This window comes from Stegostoma tigrinum, chromosome 35 (genome assembly GCF_030684315.1).
Source record: "Stegostoma tigrinum isolate sSteTig4 chromosome 35, sSteTig4.hap1, whole genome shotgun sequence".
Classification (NCBI taxonomy): Eukaryota; Metazoa; Chordata; class Chondrichthyes; order Orectolobiformes; family Stegostomatidae; genus Stegostoma; species Stegostoma tigrinum.
The window spans coordinates 19999325-20022140 of record NC_081388.1 but is presented as its reverse complement, the minus strand read 5'-3'; the positions used below and the strand labels follow the sequence as shown (position 1 = coordinate 20022140).

The 22816-nt window shown below is 43.0% G+C and overlaps 1 protein-coding gene across 5 annotated transcripts in view; it reads right to left on the bottom strand.

Annotated features, from left to right (window-relative positions):
* LOC125447599 (noelin-2-like) overlaps positions 1–22816 on the bottom strand; it is a 318146-nt gene that overhangs the window by 18030 nt on the left and 277300 nt on the right. For all 5 annotated transcript variants that reach the window (XM_059639945.1, XM_048522145.2, XM_059639948.1 and 2 more), the window contains one exon: positions 4267–4422. In XM_059639945.1, the coding sequence (XP_059495928.1) occupies positions 4267–4422 (156 nt within the window). The remainder of the gene's footprint in view (positions 1–4266; positions 4423–22816) is intronic.

Here is a 22816-nt window from a genome sequence, read left to right as displayed (position 1 = left end):
GGTTCCTTGGTACAGTTTGAGTAAGATGTACCATACTGTATTAATTGGAGGTCAGTTAGCTCAGTTGACTGGACAATTGGTTTGCATTGTAGAGTAATGCCAGCAGAATGGGTTCAGTTGCCGTACTAACTCAGATTCCTATGAAAACCTTACCTTCTCAATCTTGCCCTGAGGACCCTCAGGTTAAACCAACTATGGTAAATTTACTGTATAAATGCAAACATAACATAGACCAATATCATTGTGGGAGCAAGTGAAGTTAATAGTTTAATACATCTTATGTCTTTTTAGAAGGCTCACTGGGCTCATAATGTAGGGGGAAACCACAATGGGCCACTGACATCTTATATTGTGGGGTAAGGGAACTCAGACTGAGAACAAATTTGGTTTAGAGTTCAGAAATTGAAGCTTCTCATCTTACACTCCTCAGGACCAGGACATGAGGAACTGACTTGTACAAAAAGAGACACCATTTTATACAGAATGAGAAGTGGGTGCTGATTGGTTGGGCCAGCACTGACATGGAGATGCAACAAGGGCAATTAGCCGTCAATCTTAATTTTCAGACCAGGCAGGTAGATCCTGATTGACCAGAGTATTGTTGTGGAGTAGCAGCAATGATTGGCTGTCTCCGTGACCCCTTACTTTTGAAGAATGGTGTAAAAGTTCCCCGTGTCTGCTTGGGTTGCCTCCTGGTGTGCTAGTTTGCTTCCACAGTCCAAAGATGCGCAGGTTAGGTGGTTTGGCCATTCTAAATTGGCCATAGTGTTCTGGGATGTGCAGATTAGCCGGGATTAGCCATGGGAAATGTGGGTTTACAGGGATGGAGCGGTGGCCTGGGTCTGAGTGGGATACTCTTTGGAGAGGTGGTGTGGACTCGATGGGTCAGATGCCATTAAACTGTAGGGTCTCTGTGATCTAACTGTCTCTCCGAGACACCGAACAGGCTCTAGTAAAGGATGAACACTTTAACTTGTTGAGTGCTCAAGTGGAGCTTGGGTTCATAACATTTGAAATTACTAATACTGTTTATACCAAGTCTAATCTAACTCTAACCTTATTACAACTCTATAAAAACAATGGCTGTAGTAACATATTAAAACAAGGTTTGATACAGAAAGTTGGCTTGTTGATTCAGCAAACCAGTAGGAAGGAAAATGGCATGTCAGCCTTCATTGCAACCATTGGATTAGAAATATCAGAAGGTCTTGATACAATTTGTGTAGGGTGCTGTGGAGTTCACACTTAGAGTACTGTCGTAGACATAAATTCAAGTAGTCTACAGCACAGAAAGAAGCCCTTCATCCAATGGAGCTTGTGCCAGTCAAAAACAACCATCTATTTTAATCTCATTTTCCAGCACTTGGTCCATGTCATCGTATCATAGCCTTGGTATCGCAGGTGCACATCTAAGTACTTCTTCACTGTTAAGTGCACTGTGTGGTCTCCATATTTAAGGAAAAATAGTTGCCGACAGTAACTGAATGTTCATTAAGTTTACTCCTGGATGGGAGGATTATCGCGGGCTAATGGTTTTCTAGAGTTTTGAAGAATTGAGAGGTGGCCTCATTGAAACCTTTCAGAATATGAAGGTGCCTTGACAGGAGAGTTACTGGGAAGTAGCTTCCCCCAGTTGGAGTATCACAGTATCAAGATAAGGAATTCATCACTTATGTGTGGAATGAGGAAAAATGTCTTTGTTCAGAGTGCTGGGAAATTCTCTGCCTCTGTTCATGTGTGTGGCTGCTCCATTGTTGAATACATTTGAGACCGGAAAAGAGGGATATTGGTTTCTGAGGGAATCGGGGACAAGGAGAATGGCCAGGAAAGCAGAGTTGAAGCCCTGAATCAATCTTGATTGTATTGAAAGGTGCCTGCAGTATTAATGGTTCTATTTCTTATGTTCTCCTAAAGACAAAGGTGATAAAGCTGTCTTTAGCGAGTCTGTGATGCTGTCATTTTAAAAATAGTTCCACAGAATATGGGTGTCCCTAGCTAGGCCAGCATTTGTTGCCTGTCCCTAGTTGCACCCGAGAAGCTGGCAGTGAGCTGCCTTCTTGAATTGCTGCAGTCTGTGGGGTGTACTGGCACCCGCGATGCCTTTAGAGTGGGAGTTCAGGATTTTGACCCAGTGACAGATGAATATTAAAAGTCTTTCCCTAAGGTGGGGGAATTCAAAGATAGGGAGCATATTTTTAAGGTGAGAAGAGAAAGATTTAAAGGGGATCTGGAGAGCAACTTTTTCACAAATATATGGAATGCAAATATGGAATGAACTGCTAAAGGAAGTGATAAGTGCAGGCACAGTTCCAACATTTAAAAGACATTTTGGACAAGTACATGAACAGGGAAGAGAGGGAAATGGGCCAAATCAGGCAAATGTGACTAGTTTACTTCGGGAACCTTGTTTGGCATGGATGAGTTGGACCAAAGGGCCTGCTTCCATGCTATATGACTATGACTCAATGACAGTGAAGGAACAATGGTGTATTTCCAAGTCAGGATTCAGGGGGAGTGGCTTGGAGGGGGCCAACCAGGGGAGGACATTCCCATGGATCTGCTGCTCTTGTCCGTCTAGTTGGAAGTAGTCGTGAGTTTGGTTGACTGTCACCCAATTCCCCTTTAAACATTGCCAGTCTCACTATCTGCTTCAACAAGACTGATAATGGGCTTTGTTTCACAAACTCCTTGCCACATCTCACTGCTGCCTCGTTTGATTCGGCCCAGCTCAAGCTGCGACTTGCTGATCCCCTTAAATTCCCGATAAATGTGCCCATTATACAGGACACTGTAAGGTCTGACTACCGGAGCATCTGTGACATGTCAAATTCATTCTCCATTTCACAAGCCCTAACAACTCTGGACTGCACTGATATGTGAGCGTCTTCACTGCATTTGTTTCAACAGAAACTCAAATTACAGTTCCAATTTACGGGCATTGGGAGTACAGAATCTATTTCTGATTTCGCTCCGGGAATGTGTATAGCTGCCCACAGCTTTAAAGACACAGAGCTGATTGTTTGAACAGAGCCTGAAACTATTGTAAGATAATAAAGTGTGAAGCTGGATGAACACAGCAGGCCAAGCAGCATCTTAGGAGCACAAAAGTTGGCGTTTTGGGCCTAGACCCTGATTCTCCAGCATCTGCGGTTCCCATCATCTCCGAAACTATTGTAATCTGCCTCAGCAAAGATGTTAATAAAGCAATGGAGCATCAACTCTACTGTCTGGGTAACAGGGATCAATGGTTTCAAGTTAGTACAACAGAATGGTGTGTCTGTCTGTTTATACACACACATACACAGGCACAGACAGAAATAGTCACACTAATAGATATACAAAAACACAGCCTAAACAAACATACCTAGATTATACCTAGACCAGTAAAATCACAGCCACACACCCTGATACTCAATACAGTCACATCAATACACTCGTGTACAAATACAGTCACACATCCAAATACATAGATGCAAACATGGTCACACATCCAGATACGCATACTGAAACATAATTGCACTGACACATACATACACAAAAACAGCCACATATTCAGGCATGGACAGAAACTGTCACAAACTATCATGAATCCATTGTCAATTGTTGGAAAAACCCATCTGGTTCACTAAAGCCCTTTAGGGAAGGAAACTGCTATCCTTACCTAGTCTGGCTTATGTGTGACTCCAGACCCACAACAATGTGGTTGACTCTTAACTGCCCTCTGGGCAATTGGAGATGAGCAATAAATGCTGACCTAGCCAGTGATGCCCACATCCCATGAATGAATAAAGGGGGAAAAAAAACACTTCACCAAGACCTACAAAATTACAGCCACACCATGGTACTTCTAATATACGAGCAAGAAGCAAAAGCCACATTGAGAAAGAATGTCGTACATAACACACAATCTGCTCCAGTGGCCAAGAGCTAAAGGTGCCCTGTCTCTGGAGTGACAGAGAACGGGAAAATGTTAGGTTCTTGCCCTGTGTTGAATTAAGCTGTGTTCATAAAGTTGCTGAATATCCAGTGCCCATACGTTCAGTATAAGATCCTATTGCTCAGATGCCACACTGCTCATCCTACCACCCTCTTTGATTGAGACACATGCCTGAGATAATGACGCTTTCCAGAGACAAATATCCAGGATGTCTAACCATAAATGGTCACTTGCAAGACAGTTGTGTCCAAGTGGAGGTACATTTGAGCAAAGCTGCGGAGGGAAATTGGCGATGAAAAGCAATTTTGCCTCTGGGGGCCACACTGTACCTGGAAATTTCTGTTCAACAGGTTTGTTTGGCTCTCTGATACGACTTTCAGCCTAGCGTTGAGAACTTTCATCAGTGATTCTGTGTTCCGAACATACTGGAGATCGCGATAGGTGCGTAGATCCAGGACCTCGATAGACTGTGAGATGTTCTGAACCTGGAACATGAAGTGTTGGATTAATCAGACAGATTCAGCCCCTACTACATGCATGTAAAAACAACAATGTGCATTTATATAGCACCTTTAACACACTGATACCTTCCCAAGGTGCTTGATGGGGACAAGTAACACATAACATTGGACAGAGAGCTGCAGAGGGAAAACTGGAGCAATTGATCACAAGCTTGGTAGGAAAAATGGTTTTAGTAAGCTTCTTCTAGGAAGAGTAAGAATTGCGACATTCAAAAAAGGAATTCTAAAATTTAAGATGTTGGGACAAACAAAGGAGCACTTTGCCCACATGAATGTAATTTCTGAGTTAGAAATTTGGACAGCACCATTTCTGTACATTTACACAAATGCAAAGGGTCTGATACTCGAGACGTCCATAGGTCTTCGTCAGTGTGACACATTTCACTCATGATGGGGATGACATCCCATCTATGAAACAAAACAATGGATGCTGGAAATCTGAAACAAGCACAGAGAATGTTGGCAAATCTCAGCAGGTCTGGAAACATCTGGAGAGGGGGACAAGGAATTAATGTTTCTCGTCCCCTTCTGGTGAAGGGTCACTGGACTTAAAACATTAACTCTGTTTTCTTCCCATAGATGCTGCAAGAGTTTCTGCTGAGTTTCTCCAACAGTTCCTATTTTTGTTTCATGACTTTTTGTCCACTGATTTGAAGGTTGACGGGACAGTTTGTGTCCAAGAAAACAGACGGTCCCCGTGAGTTTCAAAGCAGCAGATGAACTTTGACAAAACTTATATGCTAATATTATAATATCCCCTATTTTGTCAGACGGAGCGGAAGGGAGATACACAGAGAGACAGACAGACAGGAACAAAGAGAGGAGAAAGATGGTGAAGTGAGACAGCAGGGGAAAAGGGGGTAGGGTCAGAGAGAGACAGGTGAGAGATGCTGGGAACGGAAGGAGAAGGGGGTGAATGGGAGAGAGGGAGAGACAGAAGACGGGGAAAGAAAGAGAAACAATGAAAGTGAAAGAAAGGGGTGGAGAGACAGAGGGGGGAAGAGAGAGATGGGGAGACAATGAGAGGGAAAGACAAAAAGAAAAGAGTGAGAGGGGAATAGATATAGAGAGACAGAGGAATCGACATACGGAGGAATTGACAGACGAAGGAAGAGAGAAAAGAACCCAAAGAATTGTAAATGCTGGAAATCAGAAACAAAAACAAACTGCTGGAAAAATTCAGCGGGTCTGGCAGTCTCTGTGGAAAGAAAGCAGAGTTAACATTTTGGGCCCAGTGATCCTTCTTCAGAACAGATTCTAGCAAAGGAATGGTTGGTATATATGCTGAAGTTGGGATGTGGGGTGGAGGGAGGAGTAAATGATAGTTGGAGATGGAGCCCAGAGAGAGAGAGCAACAGTTGGACGGACAGAGAAATGGGTAAAGCTCAGCCTGGGAGAATTACTAGCTGCTAATGGGGACTATTACTGACTGACAATGAGATGGTTGTGCTAGCAACTAATATGATGACAAGGTCTGGTGTGTTAGAGTTGGGAAAAGGACTTGGGAGAAGGTTCTAAGGCCCTGTTGAGTTCTGAGGCTGAAGGTTCCTCAAGTGAGAAATGAGATGCTGTTCTAGTTTGTGCTGAGGTTTGCTGGAACACTGCAGTAAGCATGAGACCGAGATCTTGGTTGGGGAACACAGTGGTGTGTTGAAGAGGCAGGCAACTGAAAGCTCGGGGTCTGTTTTGCAGACAGAACATGGTTGTTTTGCAAAGTGATCACCCAACCTGCACTTTATTTCCCCAGAGCAGTAGACTAGATTGTGGGAAGTGCAGATAGAGCGCTGTTTCACCTGGAAGGTATGTTTGGGCCCTTGGATAGTGAGGAGGGAGGAGGTAAATGGACTGTTGTTACACCTTCTAGAACTGAAAGCGAAGGTGCTGTCAAGGTGTGGGGAGATGTTAGGAGTGAAAGAGTGGTTGACCAGGTTGTCCTGGAGGGAACGGTCCCTGTGGAAGGTGGACAAGGGAGGGGAGGAGAACTTGTGTCTCATGATGGCATTCCACTGGAAGTGGCAGAAATGGCAGCTAATGATCCTCTGGATATGGATGGTGGGATGGTAGTAAAGACAAGTAGATCCCATATGCTGTTGTGGGAGGGAAGAGAAGGCTGAGGGCTAAAGCATGTGAGGTGGGTCAGACCCAGCTGAGGTCCCATCAGCTGTGATGCTGGGGAATCCTTGCTTGAGGCAAGCAGGGTGCGAGGATGTATAGTCAAGGTAACTGTGGGAATAGGTGAGTCTGTGGTGGATATTGGTGGCCACCCTAATCTCAAAAATGGAAACAAAGAGGCTGAGGAAGGGAAGGGAGGTTCCAGAAATGGACCAGTTGAAGGTGAGAGTAGGATGGGGGATGTCGGAATAATACCAACCATATATACCAAACCTTTCCTAGCTACAATCAATTCTGAAGAAGAGCCACTGGACCGGAAAATCTACATTATATCCATAGATGTTGCCAGACCTACTGAGTTTTTCAGCAATATCAGTTTGAGGGGAAGAGAGATGGGGGAGAGTCTGGGGTTGGGGGGGTTGTTGGGAAATGACAGGAAAGAAGGGGGAGAAGAAACGAGAGGGGTAAAGGCAGAGAACAGGAAGAGAGTGATGGAGTGGGCAGACAGAAAAATGAGATTACTATCGGCAGGATGCACCCACCTTGGTATGTCTCTGCTCCTGGGAATGACATTGGATGATGAAGGTCAGTAACAAATACATGCAATTGGAATTCTGAATGGGGGGAAAAAGTTCACCTGTCTCTCACTGGCTAAACCACAGGATCAGCAGAAGTTAAAAGCAACAATGAGTTTCCACTTCCTTACATTGAAACAGGAAGTAGGAGCAGAAGTAGGCCATTCAACTCATCGAGCCTGCGCCACAATATGACTAGAACATGGCTCTACCCACTCTATTCCATCGCAACTCCGTGTTTCCACATCCCTTGTTATGTTTGATATCTAGAATAGGATCAAGGATTCAATAGGGATTGGATAAAAGGCTGGAGATGATGAGAGAACTGATGGACAAAGGAAAACCCATGGGGTTGAGATACTGTGTGGGCGGATGGGGGCTTTGGAAGGAAAGGGGAGTGCAGAATTGAGCCATCTCAGTAAACATACTTTCTGCAGCCATCTGATGGGAAACACTAGTTGTAGACATCAGCAACAGAGAGGCCCCATAGAATAAACCAACAGTCAGAGTGTCTGTATATTCCACTCCCCAACTTCATCGACAAGACTGATCTCCTAGGGTTAAGTAAATTAAACTTCTCAGATTTGACGCTGAGTTATAAATCAGAGTGCCAAGGGTTACCAAGTCGGGAGTCAGCATAGTTTAGTGTGCGTGATTCCAGAGTGCTATCAGATAATTTACTGCCTTGTTTCACAAATGCCTTTTATGAATTCTTTCTTACACTTCATTTATAGCTAAATACTGATTCAGAGTTAACTTGTGTCATTGTCGTCGTTTACAATCTCACTACACATTAGAATTTTACTTTGGAGTATTTCTGCACTGTACGTGTGAGTCTCCACAATGAACCCCATTACATTATTTAATTAAAGGGGAAGCAGTGTGTAGAGATAATGTCACTGGACCGGTAATTCAGGCTAACAGTCTGTGGACCTGCAACAGATGGCGAAATTTAAATTCAATGAAAGAAATCTGCAGTTAAAAAGCTAGCCTAATAGTGACTCTTCCAACACTAAAATAAACCCACCCAGTCCCTCTTTAGGGAAAGAAATCTGCCATCATTACCCAGTCTGACCTATATGTTGCATCCTCTACAATGGTCTAGCAAGCTATTCAGTTCATGGGCAGTTGGGAATGGACAATAAATTCTGGCTTTGCCAGCGATGCCCAATCCCATGAATGAATACAGAAAAGTATCACTGCTGAGTTCAGACCTCACTACCAAGTCAAAAGTAGTCATTTGATGTAAGAATTTGCTAATGTCACCAATTCGGTCCAAACAAATGTACCATATATAGCTCAACGAATTCAGCAGAGCTAGTAAATCCAAATGCATTGTTTATTAAAGCCACTGAGAAGAGCAATTAGATTACAGTCTTTCAAAGAATCACTCTCAAGCCGCGTATTATTCAGAAGTTATTTACAGGAGCAACGCCAACTGGTTCTGACACTTCAAGCAGAGCCATTCCAAATACTGTCGCAGTGTCTATCATAGCACTGATATGGACATGTAACACCTTGCATTAAGACAGTGCCTTTAATGTGCAAAGTGTCCCAAGACACTGAGCAAATAAAGTTTGGCACTGAGCCACGTAGAGAGATATCAAGGCAGATGAGCAAAGACTGTGCTTAAGGATAAATATTAACCTATTAGGATGGAGAGGTTTAGAGACGGATTTCTGGGGCTCAGTGTCCAGGAAGCTGAAGGCATGGCTACCAATGATGGAACAAATAAAATGGGAGATGGCTAACAGGCAAGAGCTGGTGGTGTGGAAAGCTCTTGGCAGGACATATACATTTACAAGGAAATAAAACAGCATGAAATGCGAGCCTATCACTCAAATTACTTTTTCAAAAAAGCATCACAAAGTGAGTTACCTTAACAGTTAGACTTTTCTTACAGCCAAATCTGTTATGGACCAGATCAAACTCCCTCAAAATATAAGAAGATAGGCTAGACTCTATTTTTTTCTTCTTTTAAAGGTAAGTGTAAGGCGCTGTGTTTCCGATGCAATTCAACAACTCAAACTACTCAACTTAGTGCAAAAAATGTGTTTTACTCAATCATTAAAATACAGGCCAAATGAAACAAAAAGAATTGTGTTAACTGTAACTCGTTTGAGATGCTTAATAAAATAATAAATCAATTACCTGCTACTAATTAACTGTTCCAATATAGTAACAGCCCACAAACACACCTTTTGCAAAGGCAAATTCAGTAAAATAGATTGTCTCACATGCAATTCAACAGCAGGAAGAGAACTCCAGGTCTTAGCTGCAACAGAGAGTGGAATAAGAGCTTCCACATCCAGTTTCAAGGTCCCAGCAACTGCAGAAAGCTAAATAAAACTAAAAATCCTTTTTCTGTGGGAGATTGATCCCACCTTTCAGGCTGCTTCTATTGCTTCAACTTAAAAAAAACAAAAGCCTCACAAGCTGCTTACTTTATTGGCTTTGAGCAGACTACTCTGGACCTCTGTCTCAACTTTTATTCACAACAAAACCCAGGACAAAATACATCTCTTAAAGCCATAGTGTTGTCACATTCTTCACCAATTTGCCTGTCTGGACAAAATTTACCAGATACCTTCTTGCCCACTTTGGTTCCAATTTTCACTGACTTTAAATGAGAGAGAAAATAAAAAGGAAACTTACTTCCTTGAGTAGGAAGTGCCTGTGTAGTCTGCCACGTTGGTTGTTTGTGAAAATCCCCATTCAGGAGGTAGTTGAGGATCAAGCCTCCATGTAGGAGCATAGCAGCCCATTTTTCTCACACAGAACTACTGGGTGAATGGCCACTCTGTCCATTGGTAGGAATGGGGTCACAATGTCGACCAGGTTTTTGGGAGAGCCCTCCACTGTCTTTGGACAGTAGCTTGATAAAGTGGTTAGCACTGCGACATCATTAGCACCAGGCACCGGGGTTCAGGTCAAGCCCTTGGGTGACTGCTTGTGTGGAGTCTGCGCATTCTACCCGTGTCAATGTGGGTTTTCTCCTGGTGCTCCAGTTTCCTCCCACAGTCTAAAGATGTGCAAGGTAGGTGAATTGACCTTGCTAAATTGCCCATAGTGTCCATAGAGGCGTGAAGGTTAGGTGGATTAGCCATGGGAAATGCAGGACAACAGGGAAGGGTTGGGGGGTCAGTCTGGATGGGATGCTCTTCAGAGAGTTGGTGTGGACTTGATGGGCTGAATGGCCTGTTTCTACACAGTAGAGATTCTATGACCTTTAAAAAGAGAGAATGGACCTCGGTTGAGCTTGAAGTCTTTCTAAAAGTATGTAAAGGACTTTTATTGAATGAAGCTCAGCTTTGATCCTGGAACATATAGCATAAAGTCATAGAGTCCAAACCAATCCAGTCCAAACCAAACTTGGGCTGTAGCCCTATGAATTTTTCCCATTCACATACCTGTCCAAATGTCTTTTCAATGGGTAAAGGCCATTCAGCCCCATTGAGCCTGCTTCACTGTTCAACCAGGACATGCCCAATTTTCTACCTCCAGCACCGTTTTTCTGTACTTGCCCCCATATCTTTTCATGTCTTTAACATCTCGATGAACTCCTGCACAAGCCCTCAAACCTTAAAGACCAGGTTGAGAGGTGCCTCACTTGACTGGAGAAGAAGATCTGACTTTGTGTCAACCAACTGCATTTAAAATGAGCCGGAAGTTTGGAGGAAGGCTTGACCTATCAGTTTTAAAGTCTGCAGGGGGTGACGGCTGTGACTGATTGAGATGCATGGAAAAACCCACATCAAAAGAAGGCAGGGGACGCGTAAACAAAACCGATCAGTTCAACAAATATTTGCCAGGGACCAGTTGAGAAACTTGCCTGAAACAGATTGCATATATTTTATGCTTGGACACAACTTGACAGCAGAACTCCCTCTTGTCCTTTATCGAAAGTGTTCAGCAGTAGACACAGGGTTCATTAAAATGCAGCGCAGGCAGATAAGATGAAAGGCTCTTCAGTCTGAAACCTATAGGGGTTCTGCGTGACAAGAATTTGGGATAACCTTGAGAGACATACTTGTGTGGGAATCAAAGCAGCAAATGCAGATGAAATGCCACTAACTGCAGATATCTCTGAGAGAAGGCTGGCATGATGGATGGAAATGTCATAAGATGCTTTTATGAAACTAAGGTTAAAGTATAGTGTAGGGTTTGAAGAAAGTTACCTATATGACTTGGGAATGTCTGATGCTTTCTTTTGATACTATTTGAAAAATATTCCGTGTTCTTGATACCTCCTGTCATTATACACAAAAAACCCCTGAATTAGGTAAAGTGCCATTACTGCCTATAATAGAGCTGATAAAACTGGTTAGACATGTACTTATTAAATACACTGCCCATCTCAAACTGATCACTCAGTGAGTGGCTTTACTGAGTTGAGAAACTTTGCGGAAAGGATCTTTACTCACACAGTGGCATGTGACGGTAAGGATGTGAATTCATCAAATTTTTCCTAATCGTTTTAAAATGGATTAGATTTGAGATTATTATCTGTTAATGCTGGGACATGATGAGTGAATGCTCAGTTGGATTGCACAGCCTGTATCTGGGGGTGACATGAGAAGTGCAACGGATTGCAATCTCTGCAACTTGTCATCCACTAGGTAGACAGGAGAATGTTGCCCTTGCGACCCACAAGGCAGGGAGTCTCTACAGCATAGTAGCGGGAGCTTTAAAAGGTTAGCTCAGAATTATAGCACAGAAACATGGTCTCTAGCCCATCTGCTGTTTACATTCCATGCACCTCCTCTCCAACATTCCCTCCATGTGATGAAATTGTTTCATTGGTCCATGCACAATGATTGGCTAAAGCATTGACTTCCAGCTCCAGGAGCCGCTGCTGGGTATGGAGTTCAGAGGAAGTAAAAATGGAGAGGGAACATTGCTCCTCTTTCCCTGCTTAGTTCCTCTCACCCTTCTATTGCCCTTCTTGCCATCCTGTTTGTCATTTCATCCTGATTCCGTTTCCATTTAGATTTGTTACTGATCTGGATGACAATCTGTGGGAATGTTCTCTCCACATTCTCCCCAATCCCTGAGTAAAGATGCTCCTGCCAATTTCCTGATTGGGTTTATCAGCGACTGTCGTGCATTTTTGGCATCTGGATCTGGGCTCCCTTAGCCTAGGGATGATTGAGATGTGATCATCTCTTGTATTACTCTATTGATAATTTCAGAAAACTTGATCAGCTTAGCCCTCAGTCTTGCCTCCTTAGGTTAAGCCATCTCTGGCTTTTTTTCTCAGTCTTGTAACATCTCTAATACAGGTATTTTGTGTAATGTCATTCCTTTGAGACAGCCAGCATTGCTACAGTGGGACCATAGCCCTTTCTTTCTGAAAAGTAGGAAGGAGAGAAAAAAATAGCCCAACAAGTTACTCAACGTAACTATTTAGCAAGTTCACCTTTGTGCTGGTATTTATGTTAAAAAGAATACTTTGTACTACTAGATATTAACACAGAAAACTGTTAAGGTATGCAGTGATTTAGCTTTGCAACAGAGCCAGTGTTTGTAAGCTGAAACAATTCCAAGAGATATTAATGTTGTTTGGTTTTATGGGAGCCTAAATAATTAAAGACATGATCAATAATTCAAGCTTCTGTAATTCGGAGGGATGAAGGCTGAGGGGATCCAGGCCTGCCCTGCTTCCCTGAGATTGCGGTTGAATTCTTCAAAAGAAGAAATAAATCTAGTCATTCATCAAAGGAATGAACGATTCACTGTTTATAGTCATATAACAGAGACATGGGTTTCTCATGGGCAGGAATGGTTGCTGGATGTTCCAGGGTTTAGAACATTTAAAAAGAATAGGGAGGGGGAAAAAAGAGGAGGGGGTGTAGCACTACTAATCAGAGAGGGTATCACAGCTACAGAAGCTTCCATTGTCGAGGAAGATCTGCCTACCGAGTCAGTATGGGTGGAAATTAGGAACAGCAAGGGAGTAGTCACCTCGTTAGGGGTTTACTACAGGCCCCCCAATAGCAGCAGGGAGATTGAAGAAAGCATAGGTCGACAGATTTTGGAAAAGTGTGGACGTAGTAGGATTGTTGTAATGGGTGACTTTAACTTTCCTAATATTGATTAGAACCTCCTTTGAGCAGAAGATTTGAATGGAGCTGTTTTTGTAAGGTGTGTTCAGGAGGGTTTCCTAACACAGTACGTTGACAGGCCGATGAGGGGAGAGGCCATTCTAGACTTGGTGCTCGGAAACGAGCCGGGGCAGGTATCAGATCTTGTGGTGGGAGAGCATTTTGGTGATAGTGACCATAACTGCCTCACATTCTACATAGCTATGGAGAAGGAGAGGATTAGGCAAAATGGGAGGATATTTAATTGGGGAAGAGGAAACTATGACGCGATTAGACATGAGTTAGGAAGCATGGACTGGGAGCAATTGTTCCATGGTAAGGGCACTATAGACATGTGGAGACTGTTTAAGGAACAGTTGTTGCGAGTGACGAGTAAATATGTCCCTCTGAGACAGGCAAGAAGGGGTAAGATAAAGGAACCTTGGATGACAAGTGCGGTGGAGCTTCTTGTGAAAAGGAAGAAGGTAGCTTACATAAGGTGGAGGAAGCTAGGGTCAAGTTCAGCTAGAGAGGATTACACGCAGGCAAGGAAGGAGCTCAAAAATGGTCTGAGGAGAGCCAGGAGGGGGCACGAGAAAGGCTTGGCAGAACGAATTAGGGAGAACACAAAGGCATTTTACACTTATGTGAGGAATAAGAGAATGGTCAAAGAAAGAGTAGGGCCGATCAGGGATAGCATAGGGAACTTGTGTGTGGAGTCTGAGGAGGTAGGGGAAGCCCTAAATGAGTCTTTTGCTTCTGTCTTTACGAAAGAAACGAACTTTGTAGTGAATGAAACCTTTGAAGAGCAGGTGTGCATGCTGGAATGGATAGAGATAGAGGAAGCTGATGTGCTGAAAATTTTGTCAAACGTTAAGATTGACAAGTCGCCAGGCCAGGACCAGATTTGTCCTCGGTTGCTTTGGGAAGCGAGAAATGCAATTGCTTCGCCACTTGCGAGGATCTTTGCATCCTCATTCTCCACTGGAGTCGTACCTGAGGACTGGAGAGAGGCAAATGTAATTCCTCTCTTCAAGAAAGGAAATAGGGAAATCCCCGGCAATTACAGACCAGTAAGTCTCACGTCTGTCGTCTGCAAGGTGTTAGAAAGGATTCTGAGGGATAGATTTATGACCATCTGGAAGAGCATGGCTTGATCAAATGCAGTCAACACGGCTTTGTGAGGGGCAGGTCATGCCTCACAAACCTTATCGAGTTCTTTGAGGATGTGACTAGAAAAGGTGATGAGGGTCGAGCTGTGGATGTGGTGTATATGGACTTCAGCAAGGCATTTGATAAGGTTCCCCATGGTAGGCTCATTCAGAAGGTCAGGAGGAATGGGATACAGGGGGACTTAGCTGTCTGGATACAGAATTGGCTGGCCAACAGAAGACAGCGAGTGGTAGTAGAAGGAAAATATTCTGCCTGGAAGTCAGTGGTGAGTGGAGTTCCACAGGGCTCTGTCCTTGGGCCTCTACTGTTTGTAATTTTTATTAATGACTCGGATGAGGGGATTGAAGGATGGATCAGCAAGTTTGCAGATGACACAAAGGTTGGAGGTGTCGTTGACAGTATAGAGGGCTGTTGTAGGCTGCAGCGGGACATTGACAGGATGCAGAGATGGGCTGAGAGGTGGCAGATGGAGTTCAACCTGGATAAATGCGAGGTGATGCATCTTGGAAGGTCGAATTTGAAAGCTGAGTACAGGATTAAGGATAGGATTCTTGGCAGTGTGGAGGAACAGAGGGATCTTGGTGTGCAGATACATAGATCCCTTAAAATGGCCACCGAAGTGGACAGGGTTGTTAAGAAAGCATATGGTGTTTTGGCTTTCATTAACAGGGGGATTAGTTTAAGAGTCGTGAGATCTTGCTGCAGCTCTATAAAACTTTGGTTAGGCCGCACTTGGAATACTGCGTCCAGTTCTGGTCGCCCTATTATAGGAAAGATGTGGATGCTTTGGAGAGGGTTCAGAGGAGGTTTACCAGGATGCTGCCTGGACTGGAGGGCTTATCTCATGAAGAGAAGGTTGACTGAGCTCGGACTGTTTTCATTGGAGAAAAGGAGGAGGAGAGGGGACCTAATTGAGGTATAGAAGATAATGAGAGGCATAGATAGAGTTGACAGCCAGAGACTATTTCCCAGGGCAGAAATGACTAACATGAGGGGTCATAGTTTTAAGCTGGTTGGAGGAAAGTATAGAGTGGATGTCAGAGGCGGGTTCTTTACACAGAGAGTTGTGAGAGCATGGAATGCGTTGCCAGCAGCAGTTGTGGAAGCACAGAAATTCGTCACAGAAATTTGAGGGTGCATACATGAGGATCAATGGTCGGCACAACATCGTGGGCTGAAGGGCCTGTTCTGTGCTGTACTGTTCTATGTTCTATATTCAACACACAAAAAAAAGGAGCAAGAGTAGGCCGTTCAGCCCTTTGAGCCTGTTTTGCTATTTAATATGATCATGGCTGATCATCCAGCTCGGTCCCATGTCCAGGCTTTCCCTGTTCAACCATTCCCCAGAAAACCATTGAACAATAAGAAGGTTATGACAGCGAAAGAGGCCATTCAGTCCATTTTGTTTGTGAGACTGACTAAAGTGGATGCACCAGCACCTGCAGACTTTAGGCTTCAGCACTTTAGAGGCAGGACCAGGTCCTTTTAAAATGGATTCAAGGTTTTAGCCTCACTCACCAAAGCATAAACAATTGAAAGATTTGGCCATTTGGGCAATCATGCTCACTCCATCCATGGCCCACAAACTGATCTGAAATGCCCTTATTTCTCATCCCTTCCAAGATTGTCCCACTCTGATTCATTTGACAGTGCTTTTAAGAGCCCTGCCATCAATGGATAACAATCAGTTCCACTTTTAAAAATTAATTGATCCCAAATTAATGATCATTTCTGCAGTTCTGTTACATGTCCAACCATCTGCTGGAACACAATTTTTTTTTGTAGCAACAGATGTATTGATACAGCACCTTTCATGACCCTCGGAACATCTCAAACCATTTTATAGGCAATAAAGTATTGTTGTGTGAAATTAGCAGACAATTTGTACACAGCAAGCTCCCACAAATATCATTGTAATAATCATTGCATACTAATTTTTTCTCATGTTTATTGAGGACTAAATATCAGCTGGGACACACACTCCCAGCTCTTCTTTGATTTATGCCGATGGATTGTTTATATTCACTGGAGTGGGTGGATGCAGCCTTGATTTATTTCTGTTCCAGAATATCTAATTTCCGCTATCACTGATAAGTTTTGTGCCTGCATCCTCTCTCCTCATACCTGGGTTCTGAGGAAGTGTGCATGAATGAAAACAGCACATAAATGTGGTTCAAAGTGGTTTCTTTAGCTCAGTGCTTTACAACAGATCTGTGTTTAAGGAACGTCATAATATATTGCTGAATTCTTTGGAACCCAAACAGCCTCGCCTTCCCTCCCACTGTACATATATCTAAAAGCAAAGTAAAGTACTATTGCATGGAGAAATGCACAGTTAAGACAGAGATGAGGAGGAATTTCTTTTCAGAGGATAGTGAATCTGTTGAATTCTTTCCTGTAGATGACTGTAAAGGCTGGGTCATTAAGCATGTTCAAAGCTGAGACACACCGATTTAGAGACATAGAAATGTACAGCATGAAAACTGGCCTTTCGGCCCAACTCATCCATTCTGACCAAATTAATCTAGTCCCATTTGCCAGCATTTGGCCCATAACCCTCCAAACCCTTTCTATTCATGGCACCTGGATGGGTACTATTAAATGTCATTGTACCAGCCTCCACCACTTCCTCTGGCAGCTCATTCCATACACACACCACCTTCTTTGAAAATGTTGCCTGTTAGGTCCCTTTGAAACCTTACCCCTCTCACCTTAAACCTATGCCCTCTAGTTTTGGACTCCCCTACACTAGGGAGAAGGCCTCGGCTATTCACCCTATCCATGCTTTTCATAATTTTATAAGCATCAGTAAGGTCACCCTTCAGCTTCTGACGCTCCAGAGAGAGTAACCCCAGCTTATTCAGCCTCTCCCTATCACTGAAACCCTCTAACACTGGCAATATCCTTGTAAATCTTTTCCAAACCATTTCAAGTTTAACAACATCTTCCATTTTGCATGGAGACCAGAACTGAATGCAGTATTCCAAAAATGCCCTTTTAATCAGTAAGGCAATGAAGAGAAAAGGCAGGAGCTAAGTTTATGAGATCAAGCATGATCTCATTTGAATGCGAAGCAGATTTGATGGGCGCAATGGTCTTATTGTGGTTTAATGGAAAGATTGTTTTCCATTAAATGCAAGACGAATACAACTTGTAAAGTTGAAAAACATGGTTCAGTTTTCAAGTGACTAGAATACTGCAGGAAATACCTTAAATACCCACAGACCCCTTGCATTCCAGGAACTCTTGAATGTCAGTGTTCTAGCCTGTTCCTCATCATAGAATCCCTACAGGATGGAAGCAGGCCATCTGGGCCATTGAGCCCACACTGACCCACTGAAAAACTGCCCACTCCCACCCCTTTACCGTGTCCCTGTTGCCCTGCATTTCCCGTTGGCTAACCCACCTAGCCTGCACATCCCTATGAGGAAGCCCATGCTGACAGAGGGAGAAAATGCGAACTCCATACTCATTATCAGTATCAATGTTTCTGTACCTTCCCTTTAAATAAACGGCAGGAAACTGGAGATGAGGATTATGAGATCAGCTCCAAACTCATTGAATGGTGGAGTAGACCAATGAGCTGAATGGCCCATATAACCAGTTAATGAACCATTGTTAAATAGGATCAACAGTGTCCAATTGTGGATGTCTCATTGCATTACTACTGTATTATTATCATAAAACACCATCTGGTCCCATGGTAGCCTTCAGGGAAGGAAATATGCTATCCTTACTTGGTCTGGCTTACATTTGATTGTCACATAATGGACTTTTAAGTCTTCTGAAATTACTGAGCAAGGCACTTCTTTGTACTAAGCCATTACAGAAATAAGCACTGTCCAGGTCCTTGCAATAAATAGATGGCAGTGGTTCAAGAAGGCAGGTCAACATCACCTTCTTGAGGGCAATTGGGGTTGGGTGACAAATGCCAGCCCGGCAATTGACATTCACATCTCAAGAAGAAGTAAGAGCAGGAGTTGGCCATTCAGCCCATCAAGTCTGTCTCACCATTCAAACATCCATCTACCTCATCTTTAAAGATCTAGCCATTACAATGCTCATGGGCGGTTCAGTGGTTAGCATTGCTGTCTTACAGCACTAGAAACCCGGGTTCGATTCTACTCTTAGGTGACTGTCTGTATGGAGTTTGCACATTCCACCTGTTTCTGCATGGGTTTCCTCCAGGTACTCTGGTTTCCTCCCATAGTCCAAAGATTTGCAGGTTAGGTTGTTTAGCTATGGGAAATTGCCCGTGGTGTCTAAAGATGTGTGGATTAGTCTTGGGGAATGCAGGGTTACAGGTATAGGGTGGAATGCTCTTTGAAGGGTCAGTGTGCTCTTGAATGGCCTGCTTCTACACTGTAGGGATTCCATCTGTGATTTTTAAATGAATCTCCCCTTATTCTGTAACTAACAAAAGTAGAACAAGTTTGTAATTAAAGAACAATATTGCAGATGCTTGGAATCTGAAATAAAACCCAAAACTCAGCTGGTCTGGCAGCATCTGCGGCGAGAGAAACAGAGTTAATGTTTTGAGTCCAACATGACCTTCTTCAGAACTGAAAAGTTTTGTCAGTTTAAGAGATTACTCCTGACTGAAGCAAGGAATTAAAGATGAATCGGTGCTAAGATCTGGGGCTGGTCGTGTTACACACGGACTCTTTCCCATCAGCGGAAAGGGACAAATTTAATTTCATGCTTTTGAGTTGAGTTCAGTCTCGGGTCCAGGAGACAAAAGGACAGCTGCATTGATTATTAATGCTAGGTAATCCTTTTCAAACCATGTAATGTCTTCCAAGTTAACTTGAATTATTCATAATTAGATATTACTTAGGGGAATAGGCCTTTACAGCTCATATAATGCCTCAAGAAATAGCTCTTAGCTTCTTGTTGTGAACTTTCCTGCAACAAACACGGATGAAGTAAGTGGCAGAGACTGGCTTGGTCCACATCTTGCATTTGTATAGCACCTTCAACTTGGTGAAAAACATGCTTTCAGAAGAAGATTTATCAAGCAAAATTTGACAGTGGATCACATCAGGTCAAAGAGTGAGGCCTTGAGGAGATAGGGGTAGAATGACTGAGGGACTTAGTGATGGAATTCCATAGCTGAGAGCCAAGGCTACTGAAGGTATTCCCATCAACAATGCAGCAAAACAAATTGAGGGTGCATAAGAGACCAGATGTGGAGATGTGTTGTGAGCTTGGAGGCTTGTAGGACTAAAGATATGGGGAGACGTGTGGACATGGAGAGATTTGAAAATGAAATTAAGAATTTTAAGAAGCCCAAAATGCTTTCATCCTTCCTTTAGCGAGGGACTTCAATGGGACCATTAGTAAATCAAATGTCATTTTCTGTCAAGTTTTCTGTTAGTTGTATAAGAGCAGTCTTTTTAAGTTGAGAAAATTCAGAAAAACAATTCTTCTAATTTTTACAATTGAACTGACATTGAATCAAATGATGCAATATATTTAACAGTTTCATTTGAAATTCCCACAATGGTTAACTGTGTTCCTGTATGAACTGGAAGTAAAAGGTTCCAGGCCAGAATTTTAAAGGGAGGGGCAGAGAAGTTCTCTCTGATGTCCTGGTCCAATGCTTATGATCATCACCGATAAACGGTTCTGGAAAAAAGATCACTGGACTTGAAACTTTAACTTTCTCTCCACAGACTAGCTGAGATTCTCCAGCAATTTTTGTTTTTGTACCTGGGAGCTTGTTGTGTGCAAATTGTCTACTGCACTTTGTTACAAAATGCCAGCCTTTCTTTGCCTGAGAGTGTAACGATGGTGTTTGAACATGTTCATTTTATTGCTGAAAAATGACACATATTGTCAAAACTTTTCATCTTGCATGAATCAGGACAATTTGCAAGAATACCAGTTTTCCTTTCTGTCTTGCAAATTGTCTTAATATGTGTGAGATGAAAAGCTCCAATCAAATGTGCCTTTTTTCAACAAAACGTAAGTTCTATGTAACTACATGACTAACTTTCACTTTAAATGGATTGGGAACTGTTTCTTCAAAATGGCAATGGAAGACAGACTTTGATTTAAATGCTTTGAAATGTTTCTACAAATGGGTATTAAACCCCTGGTGTAACAGAAACTGTGGTCACTTTCACTATTCCTGTCAGCGTGCCAACCCTCCAGGAATGACCTAGACACTGGTCTGAGCAGTGACAGGAGAAAAATCACAGGGGAATTAAACTAAAATTCTGCCTGCACTTCAATTGTCATTTGTGAAATTCGAGATAGAGGAAAGGCTGTTTGATCAACAGTCAAGAATCATCAAATTGGATGTGTTTGACTATATTCAGTTGTTCCTGAGAACTCAGTGTACTCCGATGATGGGCTAATGCTGTGAGTTATATGAATGGGCCTGGGTGGTTTAAGGTAGGAGATCACGAACCCTCCAAGACTGTATCCAGACAAAGTTGCAAACTTGACATTTTCCAAACCCTGTGCTCCTAGATTCATCAAATTTAGATGGGTTCCAAGGTGAAGTCATCATATCTACAGAATATGCTGGAATATTGTATTTCTAGAACAGAAGAGGCAGGCACATGTGGAATATTGGAAACTGCACTGTACATTGATGAAGGGTCTAGGCTCGAAACGTCAGCTTTTGTGCTCCTGAGGTGCTGCTTGGCCTGCTGTGTTCATCCAGCTCCACACTTTGTTATCACTGTACATTTTTGTCCACTTTAAGTTACCATATCCTCATGTACCAGCAGAGTTCACAAGGGATCCATGTTTCACGGCTATGTCAACTGTCTACAAGGGAAGGGTAACCAAAACTACACTTATTGGCTTATATGGGGTCCTCAAGCCACAGTGTATCATCCCCAGGTTCCTAAGCAAGTTAGTTCTGTTCACACTTGGACTGGTTTGCTGGCTTCTCTTGTTTGAGTCTGGGGATTTGGATTCAGAATTTTTTTAGCACCTTGTATAAATTGGATTGCTACACTCTTACCAGAATGAGCAAACTGCAATATGTGTGAATTAGGGCAAAACTGTGATTCCTGAAGGCAATCCCAACTGTGCGACCCATAAAGACTCACGGTTGATACGTCTTCCCAAGCAAACCCAGCAACTTTGGGATAGAGTGTAGGAATATGGGACTTAGCAGGAGGAGTGGGCCATTAGATAATATGGTTAAGAAAGTGTTTAGTGTGTTTGCCTTCATTGCTCAGACCTTTGAGTATACGAATTGGGATGTTATGTTGAGGTTATACAAGACTTTGGGGAGGCCTCTTCTGGAGTACTGTGTCCAGTTCTGGTTGCCCTGTTACAGGAAGAATATTATTAAGCTGGACGGGGTTCAGAGGAGATTTACCAGGATGTGGCTGGGAATGGAGGGTTTAAATTATAAGGAGAGGCTGGATAGGATGGGATGTTTTTCACTGGAACGTGGGAGGTTCAGCGTTGACCTTATAGAAGTTTATAAAATCATGAGAGGTATAGATGATGTGAATGGCAAAGGGTTTTCCCTAGGGTGGGGGATTTCAAGACAAGGAGGCATGTTTTTAAGATGAGGGGAGAAAGATTTTGAAATGTCATGGGGGCAATTCTCTTACACAGAGAGGTGTTTGGATGGGGATTGAACTTCCAGAGAAAGTGATGGATGTGGGTATAGTCACATGTTTTAAAAAAAAAATTAGGTGAGTACATTAATAGAAAAGGTTTGGAGGGATATGGGCCAGGCACAGGCAGATGGCACTAACTTAGTTTAGGATTATGGTTGGCATAGACTGGTTAGTCTGAAGGGCTGTTTCTATGCTGTATGACTGTATGATACTCTTAGATCTTTTGTGTCTGCTTCACCATTCAATAAGGTCATGGCTGATCTGGTTCTAGTCTCAGCCGCACTTTCCTATTTGCTCCCTATATCCCTTGACCCCTTGTCTGTCAAAAATCTATCTAACTCAGCCTTGAATAAATGTAAAGAACCAGCCTCCATGACCTTCTGGGAAAGAAAGCTCCACACTTGAATGACTATCTGGGATAGAATAATTTCTTCTCAACTCCTCTAATTTCTATCCCTTCTGCATGGGCCACGGAGGTTTGTGCATGGCAATGATTTCCAAAATGTCAATAAATCAGCACACTGTCTGGTGTGCACAGAGTCTTGGAGCAGCCTAGAAGAATTGTAACTCATCTGTCTTCAAAGGAGACCTCCGATACTTAAATCGTGTCCCTTAGTTTTGGTCTCCCCTGGAAGAGGAAGCATTCTCCCTATTTCCAACAATGTCCAATGCCCCCAAGGTCTTATATATTTCAACGATTTCACCTTTCAGTCTGCTAAACTCCAAAGAGCACTAGCTGTTCAAACTTTCTTCAGAAAATAAGCCCTTCATCCAAGGAATCAGTCGAGTGAATCTTCTCCAAACTGCTTCTAAAGCAATTCAA